This window comes from Centrocercus urophasianus, unplaced genomic scaffold (genome assembly GCF_019232065.1).
Source record: "Centrocercus urophasianus isolate 14NV4802_14NV808 unplaced genomic scaffold, USGS_Curo_1.0 seq_13, whole genome shotgun sequence".
Lineage (NCBI taxonomy): Eukaryota > Metazoa > Chordata > Aves > Galliformes > Phasianidae > Centrocercus > Centrocercus urophasianus.
The window spans coordinates 10,762,913-10,784,919 of record NW_024884475.1 but is presented as its reverse complement, the minus strand read 5'-3'; the positions used below and the strand labels follow the sequence as shown (position 1 = coordinate 10,784,919).

The window sequence follows — 22,007 nt, the reverse complement described above, 5'->3', positions numbered from 1 at the left end:
AAAGGCACAGATCAAGGGAGAAACTGAGAGGACAAATAACCTTTTAGTTCTTCCCAAAACAGGGAAACTCCATGAAAACATGGGGATGAACTGATAAGTAAGAGACACCTGCATAAAACCTGCAGAATGCCTTTGCCTCCAGAGAAGCAACTCTCCAGATAAATTCAAGTTCATGGAGATTAATCACACTTACCAACACTGTTCTGCAAGGATATTGAGTTTTGCTCCTCACATAACTACTTACCTGTCAATTCTACTGTTAAGGTAGTGTCGAGGCAGCCATCAGACTGAAGGGCAGCCTCTGGCCCCATAAGCACGCTACCACTTACCCACGTGCTGCCCCCACCCCACTGGCCACCATTTTCCCACCATCTTCCCTGACAGACTTTGTGAGCAAAGCCCTGCTCCTCCATCCAGCCATGTCCCACTGTGTTGCTGAAATTCTGCATTTCACTGACACTGCAGCTCCTGGGCAGCTGGGCTGCAAGAGGCCGTAAAGACCTCAGCTCCTAGCAAGTCATGAGCCTGAACGGATGCGGGGCATCACTGAGCTCCTATTTTGCCTAGGGGAGGATCAGCCATCATTATCTCACTTTCTACCAACATATTTTGTATGTTGGTAGAATGAAATTGCATTTAACAGTGTCCACTGACAGAAACCTCACAAGCTATGGATCTTTTCTTGCAGGTCATGTTCTCCAGGCCTCAGGTGTTTCTTCTCTCTCTCTTCAAATCTCACATTTTTAGTTCTCAGCAAGCAGACAACATAAATTGAAGCCATTCCCTCAAAAACTGCTCTTGAAAATCATCATTGAATAAGTTCCTGCGTGGTGCTGCTGGAATTAAATTGCCTTATTTCCACGGTGCAACTGTAACATACTTTTAAGACTTATAATGACAAAATGATTCAAGTCCTGCTTGGTTTAACTCCATTAACTTTACTGCAAATGTGCACATGGAACAGGAGAAACAAGTCTAGGTTGTCACTGCTGCCATCTAAATGTCTGCAGTGCTTTATGTGTGTCTATAATGCCTATCAGAAACAGCAAAACATTGACAGCAATGCATCATCAATCAGATCAAGAAACATTTGAGATTTATAAAACAATTAAAGTTCCAGTAGTCAAGGTCAGTCATGCTTGGTACATTATCCAAATGTTAGAAAATAACGTCTTATACATGGGAGATAATTCTTTGCCCAAGCAAGCTGTCCATTAGGGATGTGCTGGGGCCATTAGTGAGAGCAAAGCCAAGTCAGGCTTGACTCACAGTCTCCCAGCACCCTGTGCATTCATATCTAAGTGCACCTATCTAAGGCTTGTTTGGTGGTTTGTTATTGTTTTGTTTTTTCTTTTTTTTTTTCCAATAAAGTCATAGATCAGAAATAAAGCAATACTCCAGTTAACCCACATCATCTTGATTGCTTTACTTTCCTCAGGGAACAGATGGGAAAGAAGTGCATATAAAGGTCAGAAACACCTCCTTCTGCAAGAGAATTTAGTCTGCTGAATTTAGAGCAGCAACAACAGAAGAACCCCTTACCAAGATTTTAAACTCTGAAAACGAAAGAGAGCATTGTAATTATTCACAGACAACAACGGATCAATAAGTTTTCCAATATGCTGAATAAAATGTATTTATTTGTTTTCAACAGTGGGTTACAAAGGCAAAAAAAAAAAAAAAAAAAAAAAAGTCCGTCTTCAGTTTGACCCCCCCAAAAACATATTTCAATATAACAAAATAATGCAAAACTGTTTGCAAAACAGCATGGCTGCATTTGCAGATGTACGCTCTGTCATACCCACAGGACCAACATGATAGAGCCAAATGCAAAGGGCTGCAAAAGGGATTCAGGGAATGGGGAATGGGAAGACGTTAAGTGTTAAGATGTTAAGATGGGAAGTGTTAAACGCTGTTTCATGGAGCCAGATCTTTAAATAAATAAAATCATAAGATAAAATTAAAAAAAAAAAAGAAAAAGAAAACATAAGACAATGAACAAAGTACATTTTAAGCAAGTTTAACTTACATGGTCATTAGGCATTTTAAATAAAATCAATTATCAATAAGATCAGTTAATATCAATTAGAAATGAAAATTTGTGAGCTGGATTCCTGAAGGCCTCCCTGGAAAAATTTCACAAATAAATCTGTTCCCTCATGATTTTCATGATGTTTTCAAAAGGTGTGACAACCTCCGATGTAACAGATGAAAGAATTTTACTACAGCTGTCCAGCTGAGCATTACAGTACTCAGAGCTGAAGAATTAACACCATTTCAAATAACCTTTGCTATGACAGTCTCCTATATGTCATCTACTTAAAATCAACAAATTTCACAACTCTCATTCCCATGGGAAATATAGGTTGACACAGATATTTCAGGCCTACTTTGACCCACTTAAGACAAGCCACTCCAGGTGCAATCATGGAAGAACATCCAGTCCTTCCAATCTAAAGATCAAGTGAAGATAGAAAGTGAGAAAATCTCACACTTCAGTCAGTCGTGTGCCCCAAATTACTAAAAAAATGCCATCTAAAACACCTGTAACATATAAAGGACTGATCTGCAAAATCCACAAGTGATTCTTTCCCTCAGATTACAAAACTGACAGGTTAAAAGTCCAAATTTTCACGCAGCTGCACATGCACATTAAATATACATCTGAATCTCAACATGTAGGTAGTACACTGCAGTAACTGCACAGTACATCTTGCAAAAGCAAAGACATCAATTTATAAACCTAATAAACGTAAGACAAAGTTGCTTCAAATGTTCTCACAGATGAATACATCTCAAAATGTAAAGCATCATTCAGACAAAAGGCACTGAAAATTGAAAACAAATTTTGAGAATGCACAGAAACATGAACCAGGATGCCAGGAATGTCCCAGAGGCAGGATGATCAAACAGCTACACCAGCCAGTGGTAACAGTTACAGTGCACAGCTTTCTAAATTTCCCTTCTGAAAAAATCTGCTTTGTGTTTTCAGTCTGGCCACATCGTCTCACTGTTCTCCACATTCTAAAAAAATGCGAATCATCAATAATCGAGAGAGAATCAGCTGATCACATTTCAGGATGCAGCATGGGAGTATTAAGTGACTGAACATTGATCAAATGATGACACAATCTGGAGACTGAGTCTCAAGTGCCGGGTGACCCTGATGTTAAGTATGTTCATATTATATAAGCCTACACTGAAGTACTGTTTCTTATGCTGGAAAGTGCTGTTAAAACTCAGCACACACAAATATATTTGCAAAGTCAAGCACCTACAGTTAGGTTTCCCCTGTTCACTAAATCAACCTTAAAATGGCCTGCTCTTAAAGCAACTTTTTGGTGATGCAAACTGGATCAGCACCCAACCCAGCCATTTCATTCATCTCAAGATAAAATATCTGGGCACTTAATGTCACCTGCAGGAAAACCCCTTTTATGTAATAAACCAGCAGCCATTGAAGGACTCAAAATGAAGGTGCCTTTTCTTTCCTCTTGTACCTTGCACATACAGAGAGAGGGTGGCAAGGAGGCAGCAGTATTTCTAAAGATAATGCACACACGTCCTTTCTAAATTTATACAGTTCTCAAGGGAACAATCAGCTCAGCAATGTCTGTGATGCTCAGGCTACAATTACCCAAATGAGATGCATAACCTTTATTACACCAGCAAACAGTTAACTTTACAGATTGTTTCTTTTACTGCAGAGATCTGAAATCTTTCATCTTTTTAAAGGGATCAGCTGCTTCCAGGCTTTCACACTGCAGCTCCTGTGCATTCAATGCCAGGTGCTGCACACCTCACTAGCACAAACTCAGCACAATGCAAGACCTTCTTCAGCACATATAGTTTCATATACCATCACATCAAGACAGAATGCCTTTGAGATTTAGCAAATTCAAACAGATTCTGTCGCTACATCACACAGAAAAACGCCCTGAAAGACTGCTGGAAAAAAAAAAAAAAAAGAAAGAAAGAACAGCCTACATCTCCAAACGTGACAGCACATTCCTGGCACAGAATATGCAATGCGAGAAGAGAATAACGACAGTATTTCTGTTACCTTCAGTCACATAGTTGTGGTCTCGAAGAAAGCTGTGGTTAATTTTTCGTGTGTCCGTGTCCTCGCCCATTTACAGCAGGATTACTCAGCATGCCTATCCGCAGTGGACTGATAGCATCAGCAGAGGTCGTCACAAGAGCACCATCCATGCTGCCACTGCCTAGCAGAGGCGGGGAGCACACTGGGCTACCGAGCACAGCATAATGAGAGCTGGTGATGCAGCACAGATTTGGGAGGTGAAAACGCTCAAAATAAATAACGAGAATAAAAGGAAGGAAAGAAAAAGAAGTCACGGGAGGGAAGCGGAGGGAAGAACGGCTCCGACAAATTAAGAATGCAGAAAGCCAGTGGGGAGCTTGCGTGAAGGGAATACAGGCACTTCTCCTGCAGTTAAAGAATAACCCAATTGTTTAGTCAGGTACTCCTTAAACAAGTGCCCACGCAGCGTCTCCTCCGAGCGCCTGCTGCCGGGGATCCTGGCCGATGCTCTCAAGTGGCAATCAGCGTACTGCAGCAAAAGCCGCCTGGCGAAGCTCTCTGCTGGCTGTTGCTGCTGTCATATGCCTGTGCTGCATCAGAGCAGGCCCCTCCCAGCCAGCCTCTCGCTGCCCAACCACGCAAGATCTGCGTGTAGGAAAGTGAAAAATGAGACTGCAGGTAATTATTTTAGCCCTTCTGCTGCGAAGATGGGCAATGAAAAATTTAAGGGAGGGGATGCAGGAGAAAAAACTTCCAGCTGCTTAAATGGGTTTGCATCGACACGTATTGCACACTGAAGGCAGGCCACAGCTCTGCGCTAGTCAATACTGTCATATGCAGCAAAAGCAACAGTCGTTCAATGTCAGCCTGGATAAATATTACTGAAATTGCCAAATGCCTGCCTCTGAAAATGAAATGGTGAGAGACTAGGCATCCACCAGGAAAAAGTAAGATAAAACAGCTGTCATTTGTCTTAACATTTTTGCCAGTCTCATTAAAGGAAAAAAAAAAAAAAAAAAAAAAAAGGCAGAATTCAAAGTATGGAAAAGAAAATGAGGGCCAGAAAACAAGTCTCAGTGGCCCCACCATAGAGGAAACCTGGACAAAGGGCATGATGCAAGTTAAGGCAATTTCTTTGATCTTTTTTCACTCCTTCAACTTGCCCATCAGTTGGAAAAAGTAGTGCTGAAATTTGTATACTTAGAAATACAAAAAAAAAAAAATAGAATTGAGAAATGATGCACTTGCATTATAAAATAAACCTTGTTCTTTAGAGTAAGTATTTAAATTAAGGGCAGTTACAATGGTATGTAATAAAACGAAATTCTTTCAGCTGAATGCTTTTAGTTCCTGTTCAGGAAATACAAACTGTTTGCAGAGGGAATGTATTCTGAGAAGGTCTCAACACCACTGAAGTACAGACATCTGAATAGAGGACAAGTGGCTGGGTACCAAAGCCATCATAGCAATTACAGGGAGCACACAATCACAAAATCATTCAGAGGAGAGGGACAGGCCTGTGGCTGAGGCCCTGGAACTGAACACAAAAAAATTTAAGTTACCAGCATTACCACAGGTCGTTTTTGTGTGTGTAATATTACATGGATCCTGGAGTTGTTGATCTTTGTTCTTGTATCTTTTTAATGAAGATAGCTTTACTTTCAAGAACCATACGTACTAAGTGCGGTGCCATTACTATAAAAGGGATACATGACTTTGGAAAAAGCAGACAACTATAAAATGTTCTCTGTAATGACTTTCCTGGGATAAACATCTAATTTCAGAATGAAGTGCGGTTGGGGAAGAAGGAAAAATAGCAGCAAAATGACCCCCCTTTCTCATTGATGAAGCAAAATAAAACCAAAATATCTTCAAGCTACCAAGTAAATGTTATCACATATTCGCATCTGAGAAGGTAGGGAAGTAAAAGAAGATATGCTAAACTTGCATTTATTGTGAAGACATTTACATACACGCAGCAGTTCAAGGTGACAATACTAGAACCTTTACTTCTCCACTCAGTATCAGTCAGTGCTGTGTGCTACCTGCAGCTATTCCTCTTCAGCCAGGTGCTGCCTTTCTCCACTCCTGTCCATGCACAAAATCCTTCCAACCTCAGGATATCCCATCTGCTCACACACTGTACCATCCATTTTTCAAGGCTATGCACAAAACCAGTTCTCTTTTTCAGTTTAGAGGGAAAGCACATCAGCAGCAACACCAAACAACCTAGGGCCTGCTGCTTTATGATCAGGAACATCTTTATAGGCATACACGGACTGGTAGACAGCTGAAGTGTCAGTTACAAGGTAAGATCCTAAAACAAGGATCCAGTCATTCTGGTAGCTTTGGGTAGACTATCCTGCTGTCTATTATTCCGATTTTTTTTTTTACCTGGTTATCAGAAGCAAGTACAACATCAACACTGGAAGACAATGTTAGCTAGTACATGAAGTAATTGTGAGAATTTGTAACAGAGTAAGTGGGAAAATATTTCTAGAAGCTGACTGAAATAAGAAAGAAGACCTTACAAACACTGATACTTATTTTATATAACTCTAATCTATCTGATAGAGCTGGTTTATTTTGTCCCTCTCTGTCGTGCTATTTTAGGATTTGGTCCTGCACAGACGAGGTGCCGTGAGCAACACGCACTGCGCATGGCATCCTGACACCCTGAAGTCAGCAGCAAAGAATACAAAGAGCAAGTTTACACCCAACTTTAGAAAACTAACCTGGCTGCTTTCATTAGGAACCTGGTGAGCAATTCAGAGCATATGAGTCAGAAATCTCTTTCTCCATTTTGTATAATGGATGCATAAAGCACACATGCTCTTTTAGCAGTTTCCTCTGATCTGTGACTGCTGAAACTGGAAGAAACGCCACATTGCAGGGTATTTGATCCCAAAAGTTACCTAACACTGTTGTCTAAAAATACAGTGAATAATTTATATCCACTAACATAGAGGAAATGAACTTGCATCTTTCCCATAAAAAAAAACCCTATACATTTAAAAAAATATATTGAAAATAAATCTACAATAAATTTCTCAAATGAGGTATGAAAAAAAGCCACGCTGGCAATTCATGGAGAAGGAAACAAAAACCACACTGCTAATTATTATTGTAAACACATCTACATTTCTGTCACCAAAGCTTTTGCAATTTCTACAGCACCTGAGAGAAAATTTCCCTGCCTTTCAACATAAGCTCAACAGTCACCATCTCTTATTTGTCCTTCATCCTCAATCTGTTGAAATTTTATGATTTTAAGCCATTCTGAGTTTGCACCCTGCCCACAACTGTTAGGTATAATTTAAGCAGTTAAAGAGCTTTTCCACTTCTTTTTGTGAAGTCAGTGCAACAACTCTCATCCAGAGATAATTTTCTCCTCTCGCCATTTGAATTAGACAGCCTTATAGACAACCTCCTTAGGCACCATGGGTCAGATGGAGTTTGCTTCGTTCCTCCCACTGTCAAGCTGAAAATCACACAAGGAGGACTGGAGTGAGAAGAAAGCTTTTAACAAAGCCACCAGACAGTATTCCCTGTGTGTATGCAAATGTTTTCCCCAGGATTATGAGCCAAATCCTTACTGTGTGGCAAATCTTAGTTGTCCACTGACGTAAGTGTGTCAGTTCACATGAGAAAGATTAGCAGAATTCTGCTCTAAATTTGCAGTGCAATGCAAATTTGTGAGACAACATTTGTGGATAACTAGCCATGTCGTTTGAAAATGCTGCTTATTAGCAATCCCACTGATAATCTACATAATTTGATCCAGCCAAAATATCCAGGGAAAGGGTGGGGGAAAACGAACCTTTGATCAAGAATATATTAGTTATTTGCACTTTCACAGCAGTTGGCAGTCCTGTGCTTAGAACAGGCCACTAACTGAGCAGAATAGCATACAAACAGAAATAAAGAAGCACCCTATCCTAAAGAATTTACAAGCAAACTACAAAGTGGGAGGGCCAAGTACAGATCAGTCAGACATGCGAGTAAACACTGATTCAGTAATGAGGATGGAGACTGGTTTTGAGCTTCCTTTAAAAGAAGGTCATTAGAGACTTTGTGGAGAGCAGCAATAAACAAAACCTGGATTCAAGAGGTTGAAATATTCATGCCTAATAAGAACAGAGGAGAAAAGAAGAAGATAGGCTAGCAAGCCAAGAGCTTTTTCTGTTTTATTCCTTCCCCAAAGGTGGAAAAGACTAAGTGTACTAAGATGTGTTATAATGTGTGCAAGCTGTTCAGAGACAGCATCGATTGAGAGGGAAAGATAAGGAGCAAAGTAAGAGCGGGCACAGGACAGACACCAATAGAGACTGATAGTGTCAGTAAGAAAACAATAGTGAAAAGGAGCACAGCAAACAAAAACTGTTTCTGTGCCAAGATGAGAAGAACTCGGAGACAGGGAGAGAAATGAGGAAGAAACCTGTATTTCACCCTGTCAGGAGTTCCAGGATGCAGTGGAGAAAGTGGAAGATGGAGGTCAAACAAAGGAAGGATCCACAGAACACAGCAGGAGGCAGGCAGACCTTGAGGAAGAAATCAAAACTAGCAAAAATGTAAACAGGGTTGAGAATGCATGATTATGTTACAATGTAGTTTAGCTGGATGGTGATGAAACTGAAGCAGAAGAGAACACATGTTCACTGAACAACAGCTGTAATGTTTGCTGGTTGTATTTCCACCAATAAGCCCTACTGCATGAGTGGGAAGAATGAGGTGTCTGAAGACAAATGGCCCTGAGCTCCATGTGATCCTATTCATAAATAGTTGGTGATTGTTTGATCTTTCCATTTTGCTCATGCAGAATGTTTTTGTTCTTCTCTTAAACACGTTCACACAAAGAGCTTCCATTTAGCTTTGTTAGAAACTGATATCAGAGCACAACCTTTAATAATTTAAACCCTCAAGATCTGAAATAGAGGATTTTCAGTACTTGTTTCCATTTTACTACCCTCAAATTCATCACTCTGAATTATAACAATTAAGTTAAGCTTGAAGAGCAGTTGACAAAAAAAAAAAAAGTGGTTGAATACTTAAGTATCTTCTTTGTCTAACCAAACTTTTCATATACAGATGCTTCTGAGTTCTTTCAGTAAAACACAATGGCTTTAATTCAGATTGAACTGAATTTTTAACTGGCTGTGAACTTCAAACTAATGATTTCTGAAGAATGAAAGATTCACAGTACTGTGAGTTTTAAAATCCTTAAAAGTTACACAAGTTGTAGTGAAGATAGACTATCTTATTGCCTTAATGTAATGTTTGTGTAGCCACCTGAGTCCTTCTAGTGCCCCGACAGAATGTGCTCACCACATCCCAAGGTCAGCAAGTTGTGCGAATCAGAACCAACTTTGTCCTCTCATCTTGAAATGGGACAGATTAACACATTCAAACAGCCAGCTACAGAAAAACATAATAAAATATTTAGCTAATCCTTTACGTTGATGTTTCATAGCAATTGAATTTCTTCACCAACAAAGAATATTTATGAGCCAGAAGCTCACTTCCCTTTATGCATGTCCCATTTACATACAGTTAAAGAAAAGGCTTAAAGACTTCTCCAATTAGGCCACTGGCAAATTAGTTTGGCTTTTTATTTACTTATCTTTAACACCCAGGAAAATAAGACTGTGCAGTACAGCCACACTCCTCTTCAGAAGTATGGGAACTCCTTGTGTGCCCATCAGTTGAAGGACAGAGCAACAAGGAATCACCATGTGATACAGTGTTCCACATCCAGTATTCCTCCAGCCCAGCTCAGCACAACAGAGAAGGAACTCAGAGCCCTCAGCCCAGGAGAAGCATTTTGTGTGATAGAAAATATATTCCTTCCAGTTTCGAGGGGTTTTACTTTTCAGTATTTGAAAATACTACCTTTAAAGTAATGTTTTTCTCTGCTATCTACACCTCATTTAGCATTTCCATCCCGAATGAACACACATCACTCTGGATCCTTCTCTCTCCTGTGTGATGCCAGCCCCTCACAGCAGGGCAGAGGAAATATCCAAGCTAACTGTGAACAAATGAGATTGTAGAAACCACCTTGCCTTGACAGCACAGACCTCAGTACCAGCCACTTGCCCTGGGGGGAATCACCCCACACATGACAAAGATGTAATGGCATCCCTCCACTTTCCCTTACTTTGAAGACTTTCAAGCACATTTCATTACATGATGTGTATTTGGCAGAGGACTTAATCTAATTGCTGTTATAGTGATAACGCATTATAAATGATTCTGATAAGAGATTTAAAAATAAAAATCCATATTCCTATACATTTTTGAATAGCCCTTTATATTTCTTCTCTAACAGTCAAATGCAATGCACAGCACTACCTTATAATTCCATTTTTAAGTTCTTTGACAGCTTAAACAAAAACAAATAGATACTGCTAAAAGCTAACATACAAAAAGTAATAAAAGAAAAACTGCATCAATCATTACCCTCAAGTAAAAAGTAAATCATTTTGTCTTACTGTAACACCTCTCCAGTAATTGCTCAGAATCTTTAAATTTATAGCATTTAATTTACATTTCAATACACAATCTTCAGTTACTACATACTGAATGGAATACTTAATATTTAAAATGATGCAGTAGCCCAACTGTTTGGAAAAACCTAATGGCTACTACCACAATGGAAGCCATCCTGTTACTCACAAAGAGCATGCTTCTTTAACACACACTGTGTTAAACCTAAAAATAACACCAACCCAGAAGAAATAATTTATTTTTAGCCTATATACTCTATAGACACCGAATAAAGCGAATGCCTCCCAGCACATGGCGATATTAGAAAGCAAGCAATTAAAAATTATCATCAAGTAATTGAAATTACAGAAGCAGACTTCCTTCAGCATCCTCCACACTGCCTGTTCCTGAGAGTCAGTGCCATGGAGGTGTGCAGAAAACCAGAGCACAGGATGAACTGAGTCCTCACCATGCTCAGCATTCCACATAGCCAAGCACAGTTCTGCCCTTCTCTTCTGCAGTGTGGTGGTGAGGACAGCAGAGCTAATGAACAGAGAGAGCTCTGGGCCTAACTTTCTATCTTTTCTACAACTAGAGAATGTAGTCAGGGTATTTGGCCATGGTGGATCCTGCAAGAAGTCCCACTGAATCCAACGCAGGACAGATGCCCTTAGCTGGACATTACTATGGCAAATGCTCCCCTGCAGGGCCACCATCTCACCTTGAAAGGGAAGCAGGAGGCTCCGCCATGCCATCACAGCAGTTGCGTATACCACAGCCCTTTCCAAGCCCCACAGCATCACATTAACCCACACTGGTAACCCTGGGCACTGCTTGCAGGTGTTCTCTCTAAGAAAGGAATAAACAGAAAAAACAAACTGTTCCTTATCTGCTGCCTTAAGTCCAGCAGAGCAAGCCAGCAGTGGAAGAGGTAGCTTGCAACTGAAGAAACAGAACTGCAAAGCAGAAGTTGTAGTAGAGACTGGCAAGGAGGAAAAGTACCCAGGGGCAAATCCTTGGGCTCACAGCCTTGCATGGCAAAGAAACACTGTATTAAAGACAGCACCTGTATAGTGCAGCTACAACACAGTCAAAACATTGGGAAAGTATTCCAAAAATAGCTTACAAAATGGGCGCTCTGAAAGCCTTAAGCTGGAAGATACAGAAACCACAGAGAGATGAAGCTGGAACAATTCCAATAGCAAAACTGAAGAGACAAGAAAACAGGTATAAAAAGACAAACATTCTATGCAAAGAAAGAAACAGAGGATAAACTTTTAAACATTACGACCTGTCATAAAATATCAAAAGCTCCTCAGAATTTGTAACACATATCAAAAAAATTTTTGAGAGTCAAGCAAAGAATTAAGAATCTAATCAAATTAAGAGTGTGTTAGCTTTCACATTAAAAAGCATAGCGCAGCCATTCTTCCTAACACCTTGCTAATTCAGAACTGGAAATATCTCAGGAAATAATAATTCAGGAAGCCTTTGAGCACTTGGCAAGTCTATTAAACAAAATCAATGTACAGGATCATTTATTGCCATCTTTACATTCCACAGACAGCCATACAGAAATGACAGCTGCTTTTGGCCCAAAAGGCGATGCTCTTCACAAGCCTGCAGAGAAATGACATAACGTGGCACATGATAGTCTTGCTGTCTCCTTCCTTTCACCAATGTATTTAATTAACTCAGATAGATAAAGTGCCAAGAGCTTTTTCTCCAGTACTGCCTTATTTCACAAGGAGTGGTTATGTATTTCTCCGTTCTGTGATAACTAAGGAGGGACAGGAATCTGGTGATTTGGGAATGCCTGCAGACCACAACCAGAGAGCTGCTGCAGAACAAAAAGGCTGTTCTACAGAGCCCTGTGTTTTTCTTGTAGATAAAATTAACTGTAATATTGTTGGGATAGCTTAAGAGGGGTGCAATCTCTCAAATTTAAAAGAAACAACAAAAAAATTGCTTCAATATAAGCAATGATTTTGTTATTAGTCTTTCCTCTAGATCATCTAAATATTTAAACTACAGAAGCATTTGAAGCACCCAATGTAAGAGCTTCCACCTCTGAAATAATGCTCACCTGGCAAACGTAAGACAAAAATAAACACAAGCTACTTTAATAAACAAAACTACAACAAAACAAATGCATAAGCATTCACCAGAATGAAAAAAAAAAAAAAAACCCACAAAAACATCTGTATACAGAAAGAAAGCTATTACTGAATGGAAATTGAAGTTTGCAAGACATGCTTAAACCCAACATTTCAGGGCATTTCAAATAAGGAAGCCTACAAGGAATAAACAGCAAATACACCTACTCAGAAATTTCACTTTTGGCCACCCTCATACCAAAAGCAGGAATCAAAAAAATCACAAAAAGAACAAATTAGAGGTAATTTGGCATTGGAAACATATCTAGAAGGGAACAGTGACTGGACAAGGCTCCTTATAGCAGTCAGTTGGAAGGAAGGTAAGCACAAACTTCAAAACAAATTATTTTTATTGTGGCTGAAGACACAATAATTGTAAATTAAATAAAGGAAATCACACATTGCTTATTTTGAACTATACTTGCAGGTAAAGGTATAGCTAGAATTAATTGATTTTGCAACCTAATAAAGAAGTAAGCACCTGAAAATGAAGTGTCATAATGAAGAGAGAAGAGATGCCTGGCACCAAGGAGATGATGGAAATGCTGGGTGAAGTGCTCTGCCCATCCAGCACAGGAGCTGCTAGCTTGGCACTCACAGAATCAGATAACTGGAACCACCAAAGACAAAGGCAGGTACGATCCTTCCCAGAGCTTAGAGGTCGCAGATAAGGTCACAAGGGATGCCTGCTCGCTGATGAAAGACTTTGGTGTCACTAAATATTCCCTGAAAAACTGAGAGACAGTCTCACCTTATTGTATAATAGCATGCTGAACACTGAAATGGGAAATCCAATATCATCTAATTCGGTTTGAGATAATTATATTCTGGGTATGGATATTTATTATACTTCCTGCTGAAGACGCATCAGGCGGCAACAAAGAATGTTTTCTTTGTGCATCCAGAAATAATCCCAACTAAAAAGAAGATAGATCTGTGTTTCGGTGATTGAGATGCTCACCTTAGGCAAGGGAAATTATCCCACTGGGAAAAGTAGTTGAAAGATTTGCACTTGGAGTTACCTTACACACATAAGAGAAAATAGTCATGCGGATCAAATGCAGGAGCACAGCGACATGCAACTCTGTGTCAGAGGGATTGGGCTTGGCAAAGGCTGCCTCAGTTCCATAACACAAGGAGGGAAGAAGGGCCCCCACCCAGCACAGGCTGAAAGGCTTCAGAGGGGTCTGCCCAGCAGAAATGCACCCCCAGCACATCACCAGTCCTTCGACGAGGAGGAGGGGAGCGTTGGCTGATCACAGTGCAATTTTTGCTGAACTCAGCACAACTATATTTAACTTTACTTACAGCTAGATAAAGACTAACTCAGTCACTGAGCAAGCACAAATGCTCGACCTTAAAATATCTACAGATTGTAGGAGTGAACTAATTTCAACTAATGAATTGCTGAGGCAGCACAATGAAATAACAGAATATGCACTCAGTATTGCAATTACTGTTAAGACAATTATAAATCAAATGAAAGAGACTGATGTCTGTAAGTTCTGAGGCACAGCTACCTATGGTGGGTTGAAGAAGACCATCTGCAGATCAGGGACACTGTATCTAAGGACAAAGTGACCAGTGATCTTATCCCACAGCGCCCTTCCTCTTCCCCGCCTGCTGAGCCTGCCTGCAGCCCTTCGCTGTTCTGATCATCCCTTACACTGCCACTTTTTTAAGCACTTCTAAAAATTTTGAACAGATGGAATTAGATTATAAAAGATCCTTTAAAATAAGACATGGCAGATTCCTCTGCTAGTATGTACACTGCACAGTTCTATTTAAAGAAGTTTAATCTAAAAATTTACTTTGTAACTTCTATGACTCCTTCAGGCAGTAATTAAGAGTGGCTTCTTAATTATTCAATGTATCTATAATAAGCCTGAAGATTTATCTTTTATTTGAGCCAATGTAACTGATGGAAGTAGGCACTTCATGTTCAACAGAAAACACTGCCTGCTTTGGCAGTATGACCCCTGACCACAGGGTACTCACTGTAACACTTTATTCCAAGTGACTTCTTCAAGCCACAGCTCCTGAATGTCAAGTTTATGAAAGATTACCATTTTTTTTTGACAGAAATGGTCTTTTTGCATGAAACAAAGACCCCTTCAATGATTATCTTCTGAGCAAAAACAAAACAAAAGTTCAAAAAATTGCATTTCACCAATTTGAAATTCAGCATTTTCACAGAAGGCAAATTAGTTTTCCAAGTTAAACACAGAAGGAATAATGCAATATTTCCATATTTTGCCTCACAATGCAGATTTTCCGAAGTGGAAATAATTCAGAACTGAATGGAGTGTGGAAATTTTTTTTATAGGATGTTAAATGAGCATCAATTCTTCCATCTTTGAGAAAGAGGAAGAAACAAGCAACAAACCCATACCTGCTATAAGCAAATAAAACTGTGAATCAGTCAATTTGGAGCTTCCAGTACTAGCAGCAATGGAGTACAAGAAACCAATTAAAGAGGCAAAAATCACCCCAGCCCTTGGAAATAACTGCAGCTATCACCATTATATAACAAAAAACAATCCAGTCAAAGGACTTTTAATGGAAGGTTTGTTATCTGAAGCTATGAAAATCTCCAGTAACATTTAACATATGAGTTTTATAGTGACGCTGCAGACTTTTAGCTGACTGTCTGAAAAAAAAATGTGATCAGAACTAGTACACCTTACAAATCTCATTAAGATTTTATATTTACAATTGAAAGTCTTATTTTTGAGATCTGACCATACCAGCAATTGCTACTGCTTGAAATACTGTGTCTGTGAGGTCTTCAAGATTTCACCATATCATTCAAGTACTGCGATCTGAACTCATGAAATGATGAAATGATGGCATTCAATCAAAACAAAAACCAAATGAAAGCGAGAATTTATAATATCCAAAAGGAAGAGAGTTCTGAGAAACATCTGTGTTTGTCCTTCAAAGACAATGGAAAGCACATATAGGGGAGGGAAAAAAAAAAGATATTTCTAAGTCATGGGGTGATCTATGATGGCAGTATTTGAAATAGTAACAAAATGGCAAAAAGGGAACAGATGAAATGCAATTCTACATCACATTTAACAATCACATTGTCCCTTAGTCACTGCAACACCACATCTGTGAATTACTGAAGATGATAAATTTGTCCCAACCACAACTCAGCAGTTAGGTTGTCTGAAGGCTTGTCCATGCAAGTAAGCAGAGCTGTGTCCCGCAACAGAGCTCTGGCCATCAGGGTGGCAGGGCTCATCCAGGGCTATCGGGCCACCTGGACACACCTGGCCTTCAGATCACCTGGGGATGCCCCGTGAGCTGCTGGAGGATGTTCAGTCCCTACCCTCCCTTCTCTTCTCTGGCTTTGGATGTTCTCCCCTCCTTTCTACCTTTTCTTGCCTGCCTCTGAATTAGCACGTTCCTTCAACTTTGGTCGACTGAGATTAGTTGGCTTCTCTGTCTCTCACCCCCAGACACATACACACCATGAAAACTCCTGAAAACCTCCTCAGTCACATACCATGAAAAACGCTAGCTGTAGCAGTGATTCTTCTAAATTCTGTCACTGCCAACACAGTAGGGTGTCTGCCATTAATGAGAGCCCAATCACTTCTGCTTCTCCTTATGGTAAAGTGCTGACACTATTGTATTGCCTAGATCTTATTTGGGGGGAAAAAACAGTTCAATTAGAGATGGATTCACAACAAGCTAGACTTCGACCCTTAGTTTTGACTTTGGCTGCCTTTTGTTTGTTTGTGAGACACTGTAATTGTTTACGTTCAATATAAATTGAATCGTGGCATGCCAAATCTGGACTCTGCAGACTCTGTAGGTAACCTAGGGTTAGAGGTTAAAAAACAGTGACACCGTGACAAATTGCTGTAATTTGAAGAATAATCTGAAATCCTAGCGGGACACAATTGAGTTTGTGAGCCTACTTGTTAATGATAATAAAAGCTGACACAGTAAAAATGATAAAATTAAAGAGAACACCCAGTAATACAAGTACCTCCAGTGTATGACATTGATGATCCAGTTAAGAGGGCTGGTAAAAATCTCACTGGCAAGTAACTTAATGCTCCTCTTGCAACTTTAAAACGCTCCACTTATTTGTAGAAATACAACTACTAAGTTCTTTTGTCTTGTCTTGCTTACGTGCTGTTTGTCATCATTTTAGAAGAACGCAGTTTACATAATGACTTCAGTAGTGCAAGGTCATAATTTCCATTTCTGATTAGTTTGTATCTGTGTAGCAATAGATAAAAACCATATTTTTAATGTATTACACCCATGATACCTTTCTCTGCGTCTTTGACATACCATAAACCAGCTGGCAACATAAAATATAAATTGGCTAGCTATAAGAACAGATGAATCATTAATTACTCTGTACCAAAATGAGAGACAGACCAGTTTTACAGTATTAAATGGCATGTGTAACTGCTACTTAAAAACTGTACTTAAATTTTAAAAGATTTTGAGAAACAATGTAAGATTTATATTCACGCTTCATATTGAACTGCATCTTTCACAAGCGTTGTGCTTCATATCACTATTCCCATCTTTGCAAGAATAGAGAGTAATGTCTTCTCACAAATGCAATTTAAAAGACAAGTAAACCATATGCTGCTAACATGCATTAAAAAAAAAAAAAAAGCCCCTACACTATAAATCTCCAAGCTAAAGGCAACAAATTTCTGACATCTTTCTGACGGTGCAATCAAACAGGGCAGGGGGTGGTTAGGAGTGAGGTTTGTACCATCAGGAATTGGCTGTGCAATTAAAATACTATAACGAGGTAAAGTGACAAAACCTAAGAAACCACTCGGATTAGCTTTAGAAATGCAGGAAGATTCAGATGTGCAGCATGGACTGGTAGCTGTGATAATGTCTAAAACAGTAACAGTACTGATGCTGGCTTTCTTCCAAACACTTTCCAGCTTAATCCCCAAAATAAGCACTCGACATTGAAGACTGCAAGGTTAAAAAATGCTATGTCTTTATTCATAATTAGCAGCCAACTGCTACAGCAACCCTATTTTATCATATAGAAAATGAATGCAATTGATCTGCCTTTGAATGGCAAATTGCATTTGCAATTCTTTCCAGGTTTTTCACAACGATGAAAGCTGTGGATGGGGATCTAAAGTGGTTCACTCAGCCTGTTATCTTCATCCAGTGAACTCTAAAGGCAAAAACTGCTACACATAAACCCAGCATCTTTTGACACGCTTCTACACTGCACAATATGTGTCTAAAACTTTTTATACAGCTTATCAAAGACGTTCTAACATTTCTACCAGCTCTACCACCTAATTTCTTCTCAGATCTTGTCTTCTCTCTACTCTTTCCTACACCCAGCAGTTTCCTACTGACTCCCACCAAAGCAAGCATCCGGGCTGAGATGATCAATTTTCCTCTTGGGAAAGCAGGGTTTTTTTTGTTGAGATAGGGGCCTAAAAGGAAACAGTTTCCAACTGTCCATCTACTGAGCAGAAAGGGGAAATACTATCCAAATAAAAATGTGTCAAATCAGATTTTCCTTCAGGGCACGTGACAGCAGCACAGGAAAAAACAGCATGAAGGCCTTCATTAGTATGAAGCATGTTGAAGCAGCAGTCCCTAGAATAAGGTCTTTAGTTATTTCTTCAACCAAAGTATTGCCACTGATCCCTGAGCTGCCCAGCTAGCATCTCTGAAGTGCTGCAGGCTCTTCATAGAGATACTAAAGGTCTTCCCATCAAACAGTCTAAAAGTTTCAGATTCATATTTTCAAGTAATATTCCAAGAAGAATATTTCCAATCTGACAAGACTGTCAGGAGAATTTCTAAAGCCATGTGTTGTGAATCGCATTCAAACAAATAATAAATAACAATGGAATTTTATACTGCTCTAAACACCATGGGATACGCAGAGTAGACAGATATTCGGTTTGTTAAGAAAAGGTGAATCACATTAATCAACTTTCATTTCCACTAAAAATAAAGTATTCTAAATATAAACATGCTTCAAAAACAGAACAATCAATTATACAATGCTGATAAGTATTTTGTTCTACTTTTCAATCTTTGCAACGCTCTACTTGCAGGTTTTTATTGGTTTTCTATCAGTAAAAAGCAGCATGATACGAACAAACCAAGGCTCAACACTCATCCCAATCCCCATTTCCCAGGGACCCTCCTAGACTTCACAAAAACACCCTCTTGAAGCAGGATTTTGTGGGAATTTCTGCACAGATTGGATTATGCAAGGTTGGGGCCCTGCTTGCTTTGTTCTTGCACAGACGAGCATCTGCTTTGGCACACATGGCACACAGCCCGCACTGCTAGAATTCAAGCGCTCTTCTGGGCACATCCCCAGGCACTTGAAGAGAAACAGAGATCTTCAGAAGAATGCCATAGCTTCTTTATTTAACAAAAGCATGGTTTCTTGGAAATTATCATAGGTTCTTATATAAGACATAAAATTAATAAATGTATTCCACCCAAAATCAAAAAAGCACAACTAACCTGGAAACAAAACTATGCATAGCTCAACTACACAACATGTTAAAGGAGAACATATAGCACATAAACCAAAGAAACTGTCAGAGATTTTAAGCACCAAATCATAATGCATGATGAAAGACAGAAATCCTAACAAATTTCACTGTATTTCCACAGAATCTAAAGAATGTCCAAAAAGGAAGCTAAAAGTAGACAACACAAATGCGTAAGGTCTCACGAGTATTTCTGTATACTTAGCATTATGACTTCAAGGCATCAAAGGAAGCAATTAATTTCCTCCACTCCAAGCAGATTCTCTCTAATCCAGCCTGAGTTGCAACTCTTGTTTAGGTATTAGTGATGAGAGAAAGTTATGCATTGAAAATATATTAAAGAAAGCAGAAAATAATATAAAAGATATAGAACAACAAATAACGCTACTTTGTGCAACTTTTTTGAAAAACTTTGCAAGAAACAGTTGAATACATCTGATATTTACCAAAGATACAGAATAAACGAGCAATAAAAGCATTGCTATTTCTTATTAATTAGGCATTTCAGCGTCCACTGAAAAGCGTAAAACACAAAATTTTAGATTCTCTAAGCAACTCAGTGGCACATTTGAACTTGGATTTGCAGTTCTCACTGGAAATGTAAAGAACAATAATAATAAATAATAGCAAAGCAAACTATGGCATTGCTTTTTTGTGACATGCCAAGACACCTGTAAAACGTTAAACAGCAAAACAGAAAAACTCAACACTCTCACAGTAAAAACAATCTTCCTCACGTTTGTAAGGAACTTCCCATGTCCCAGTTTTGCCCTTTGCCTATTCTTCAGCTACTTGGTATCACTGAAAAAAGCCTGGCTGCATCCACCTGACTTCCATCCTTCTGGTATTTATAAATAGTGATGAAATATTTATCAACAGTCTTGAAGGTACCTTTCAGAGTCACATGAAATCTAGGAACCAGTCTCTGTTTTTATCAATCCAAGGAATGCCTCCTACTCAAAACCAGCTGTGCTTTTGGAAGGCTGTAGAGAAAGCATTTGAATAGGACCACCAATATAAAAAAATATCTGGAACATTATCTCCATATTAAAGCTAGGTGCATAAAGTTACGCTTTGTAGGTAAATGCACATTACCTGATATTGTAGAAAAATATTCACTATATGCATGGATTTGGTAGTAAGCTTTTTTATGGCTCATTAAACAATAGTGAGCAAAATGACTGGAAGATGCAATTGGAAGATGTAATGCACTCAACTATCACAACTTTAAAAAGAGATTTATACGGTTAGTGAACAGAAAATGTGGCTGTAGGTGAATTTCTCAATTTCATATCAAATTAGTGAAGGCTTTCATCTCTCACTTTTAAAAACATGCTGAACTTCAAGTAAACTTTAGTAAAGATTTCAGGACATGACCCATTTTGATGATGCACATGACTTTTTACTGAAGATGTATTTTACCTAAGACAATACAAATAGGTCAGTGCCTCTGCTCTAGTTCTTTCTGTCATAACTAAAATCAGTACAGACTAAAATTAATACACACAGCAGATAAAGAAAATAGAAGTTATTACCATAACAATACCCAAGAGATACAATCAGGTCACACAAAATGGGGGAAAAAAAAAATCAGGTGTCACTTCAAAAAACCAATAGTACTACCATAGAATCATAAGACATAGCAAGTTGGAAGCCCATTAGGATCATTGAATCCAACTTCCAGCTCCACGTGTGACCACCCAAAATCCAAACCCTATGTCTGAGCGCAGTATCCAAACACTCCTTGAACTCCAGCATCTCAAGACCGTGCCCACTGCCCTGGGCAGCCCACTCCATGCCCAGAGCTCAGTGCTGCCTTTTCTTCCCCTGTGAGGAGCTGTAGGTTGCTACGAGACCTCCCTCAGCCTCTCTGTTCTCACCTGCTCCTTATATATTTTCCTCTCCAGAGCCTTTACCATCTCCCTTAGAAGCTCTCCATTAGTTTTATGTCCTTCTTATTCTGCATTTGGTATGTTATCACCAAAGTGCAATAGGATCAGTCTTGCTACTGCAAACAACCGTGCATTAAGCAAATATCCACCATGTATGGAAAGGAAATGATGTTTAGCAAATGTTGAAAAGAGAATGCAAAATCCATCGTGTACATGCCACTGTATTACTAAAGCATAAGGTGATATTCCAGCCTCTTATTGTCCCTACCTACAATCTGATTGTTTTAAGCAGAAAATTGATGTTCTATTCATACAACTTTATTAACAGAAAAGTAAGGAGTTGACAGGATTGATTTAAGTCTAGAAATCAAAGCTGTTCATGTTAAAGCACAGAAACACAGCTCACATGCCATTTTCTTGTAGAATTACAATAGTCATAGTAAGGCATGAAGAACTTGAGCTTTTTTTACCATATAAATGACATAAATTAAAGAACTAAGTTCTGCCATAGTTCTCAATTTCCCTGTAATAATAACTGATGGTGAAATAAAAAGACAAAAAATACTATGAAACATATTATTGGTTGCAACTACAATGCAAAATTAACCTCTCTGTTATTGGTATCATGTGGAAAAGTAGCACATGGATGGTGACATGAGTACGCCCTTGCTATTCTTGGTAGAAGCAGTTTGCAGAATTGCTGCAGCTCCCTGTGCTGGCCCCTACCACTCCCACTTCCTCCCTACCTTACTTATTTCTGTTGTCATTGCCAATATAGCAAATGCGTAAATTAAAATTATAAAAATTCATTACCTCCAGTGTCATTTAAAAAAAAAGAAAAAAAAGAAAAAAAAGAAAAAAAAGAAAAAAAAGAAAAAAAAGAAAAAAAAGAAAAAAA

At 39.0% G+C, this 22,007-nt stretch overlaps 1 protein-coding gene across 3 annotated transcripts in view; it reads right to left on the bottom strand.

The window, feature by feature from the left end:
- Positions 1-22,007, bottom strand: part of PPP2R2C (protein phosphatase 2 regulatory subunit Bgamma) — a 173,992-nt gene that overhangs the window by 117,603 nt on the left and 34,382 nt on the right. Inside the window, exon 1 of one of the 3 annotated variants that reach the window (XM_042811530.1) lies at positions 4,064-4,543. The exons of the other annotated variants lie outside the window; for them this stretch is intronic. Coding sequence (XP_042667464.1) covers positions 4,064-4,133 — 70 coding nt within the window. The 5' untranslated portion in view covers positions 4,134-4,543. Of the gene's footprint in view, positions 1-4,063; positions 4,544-22,007 lie in introns of those variants that run through there. 3 annotated transcript variants of the gene reach the window in all.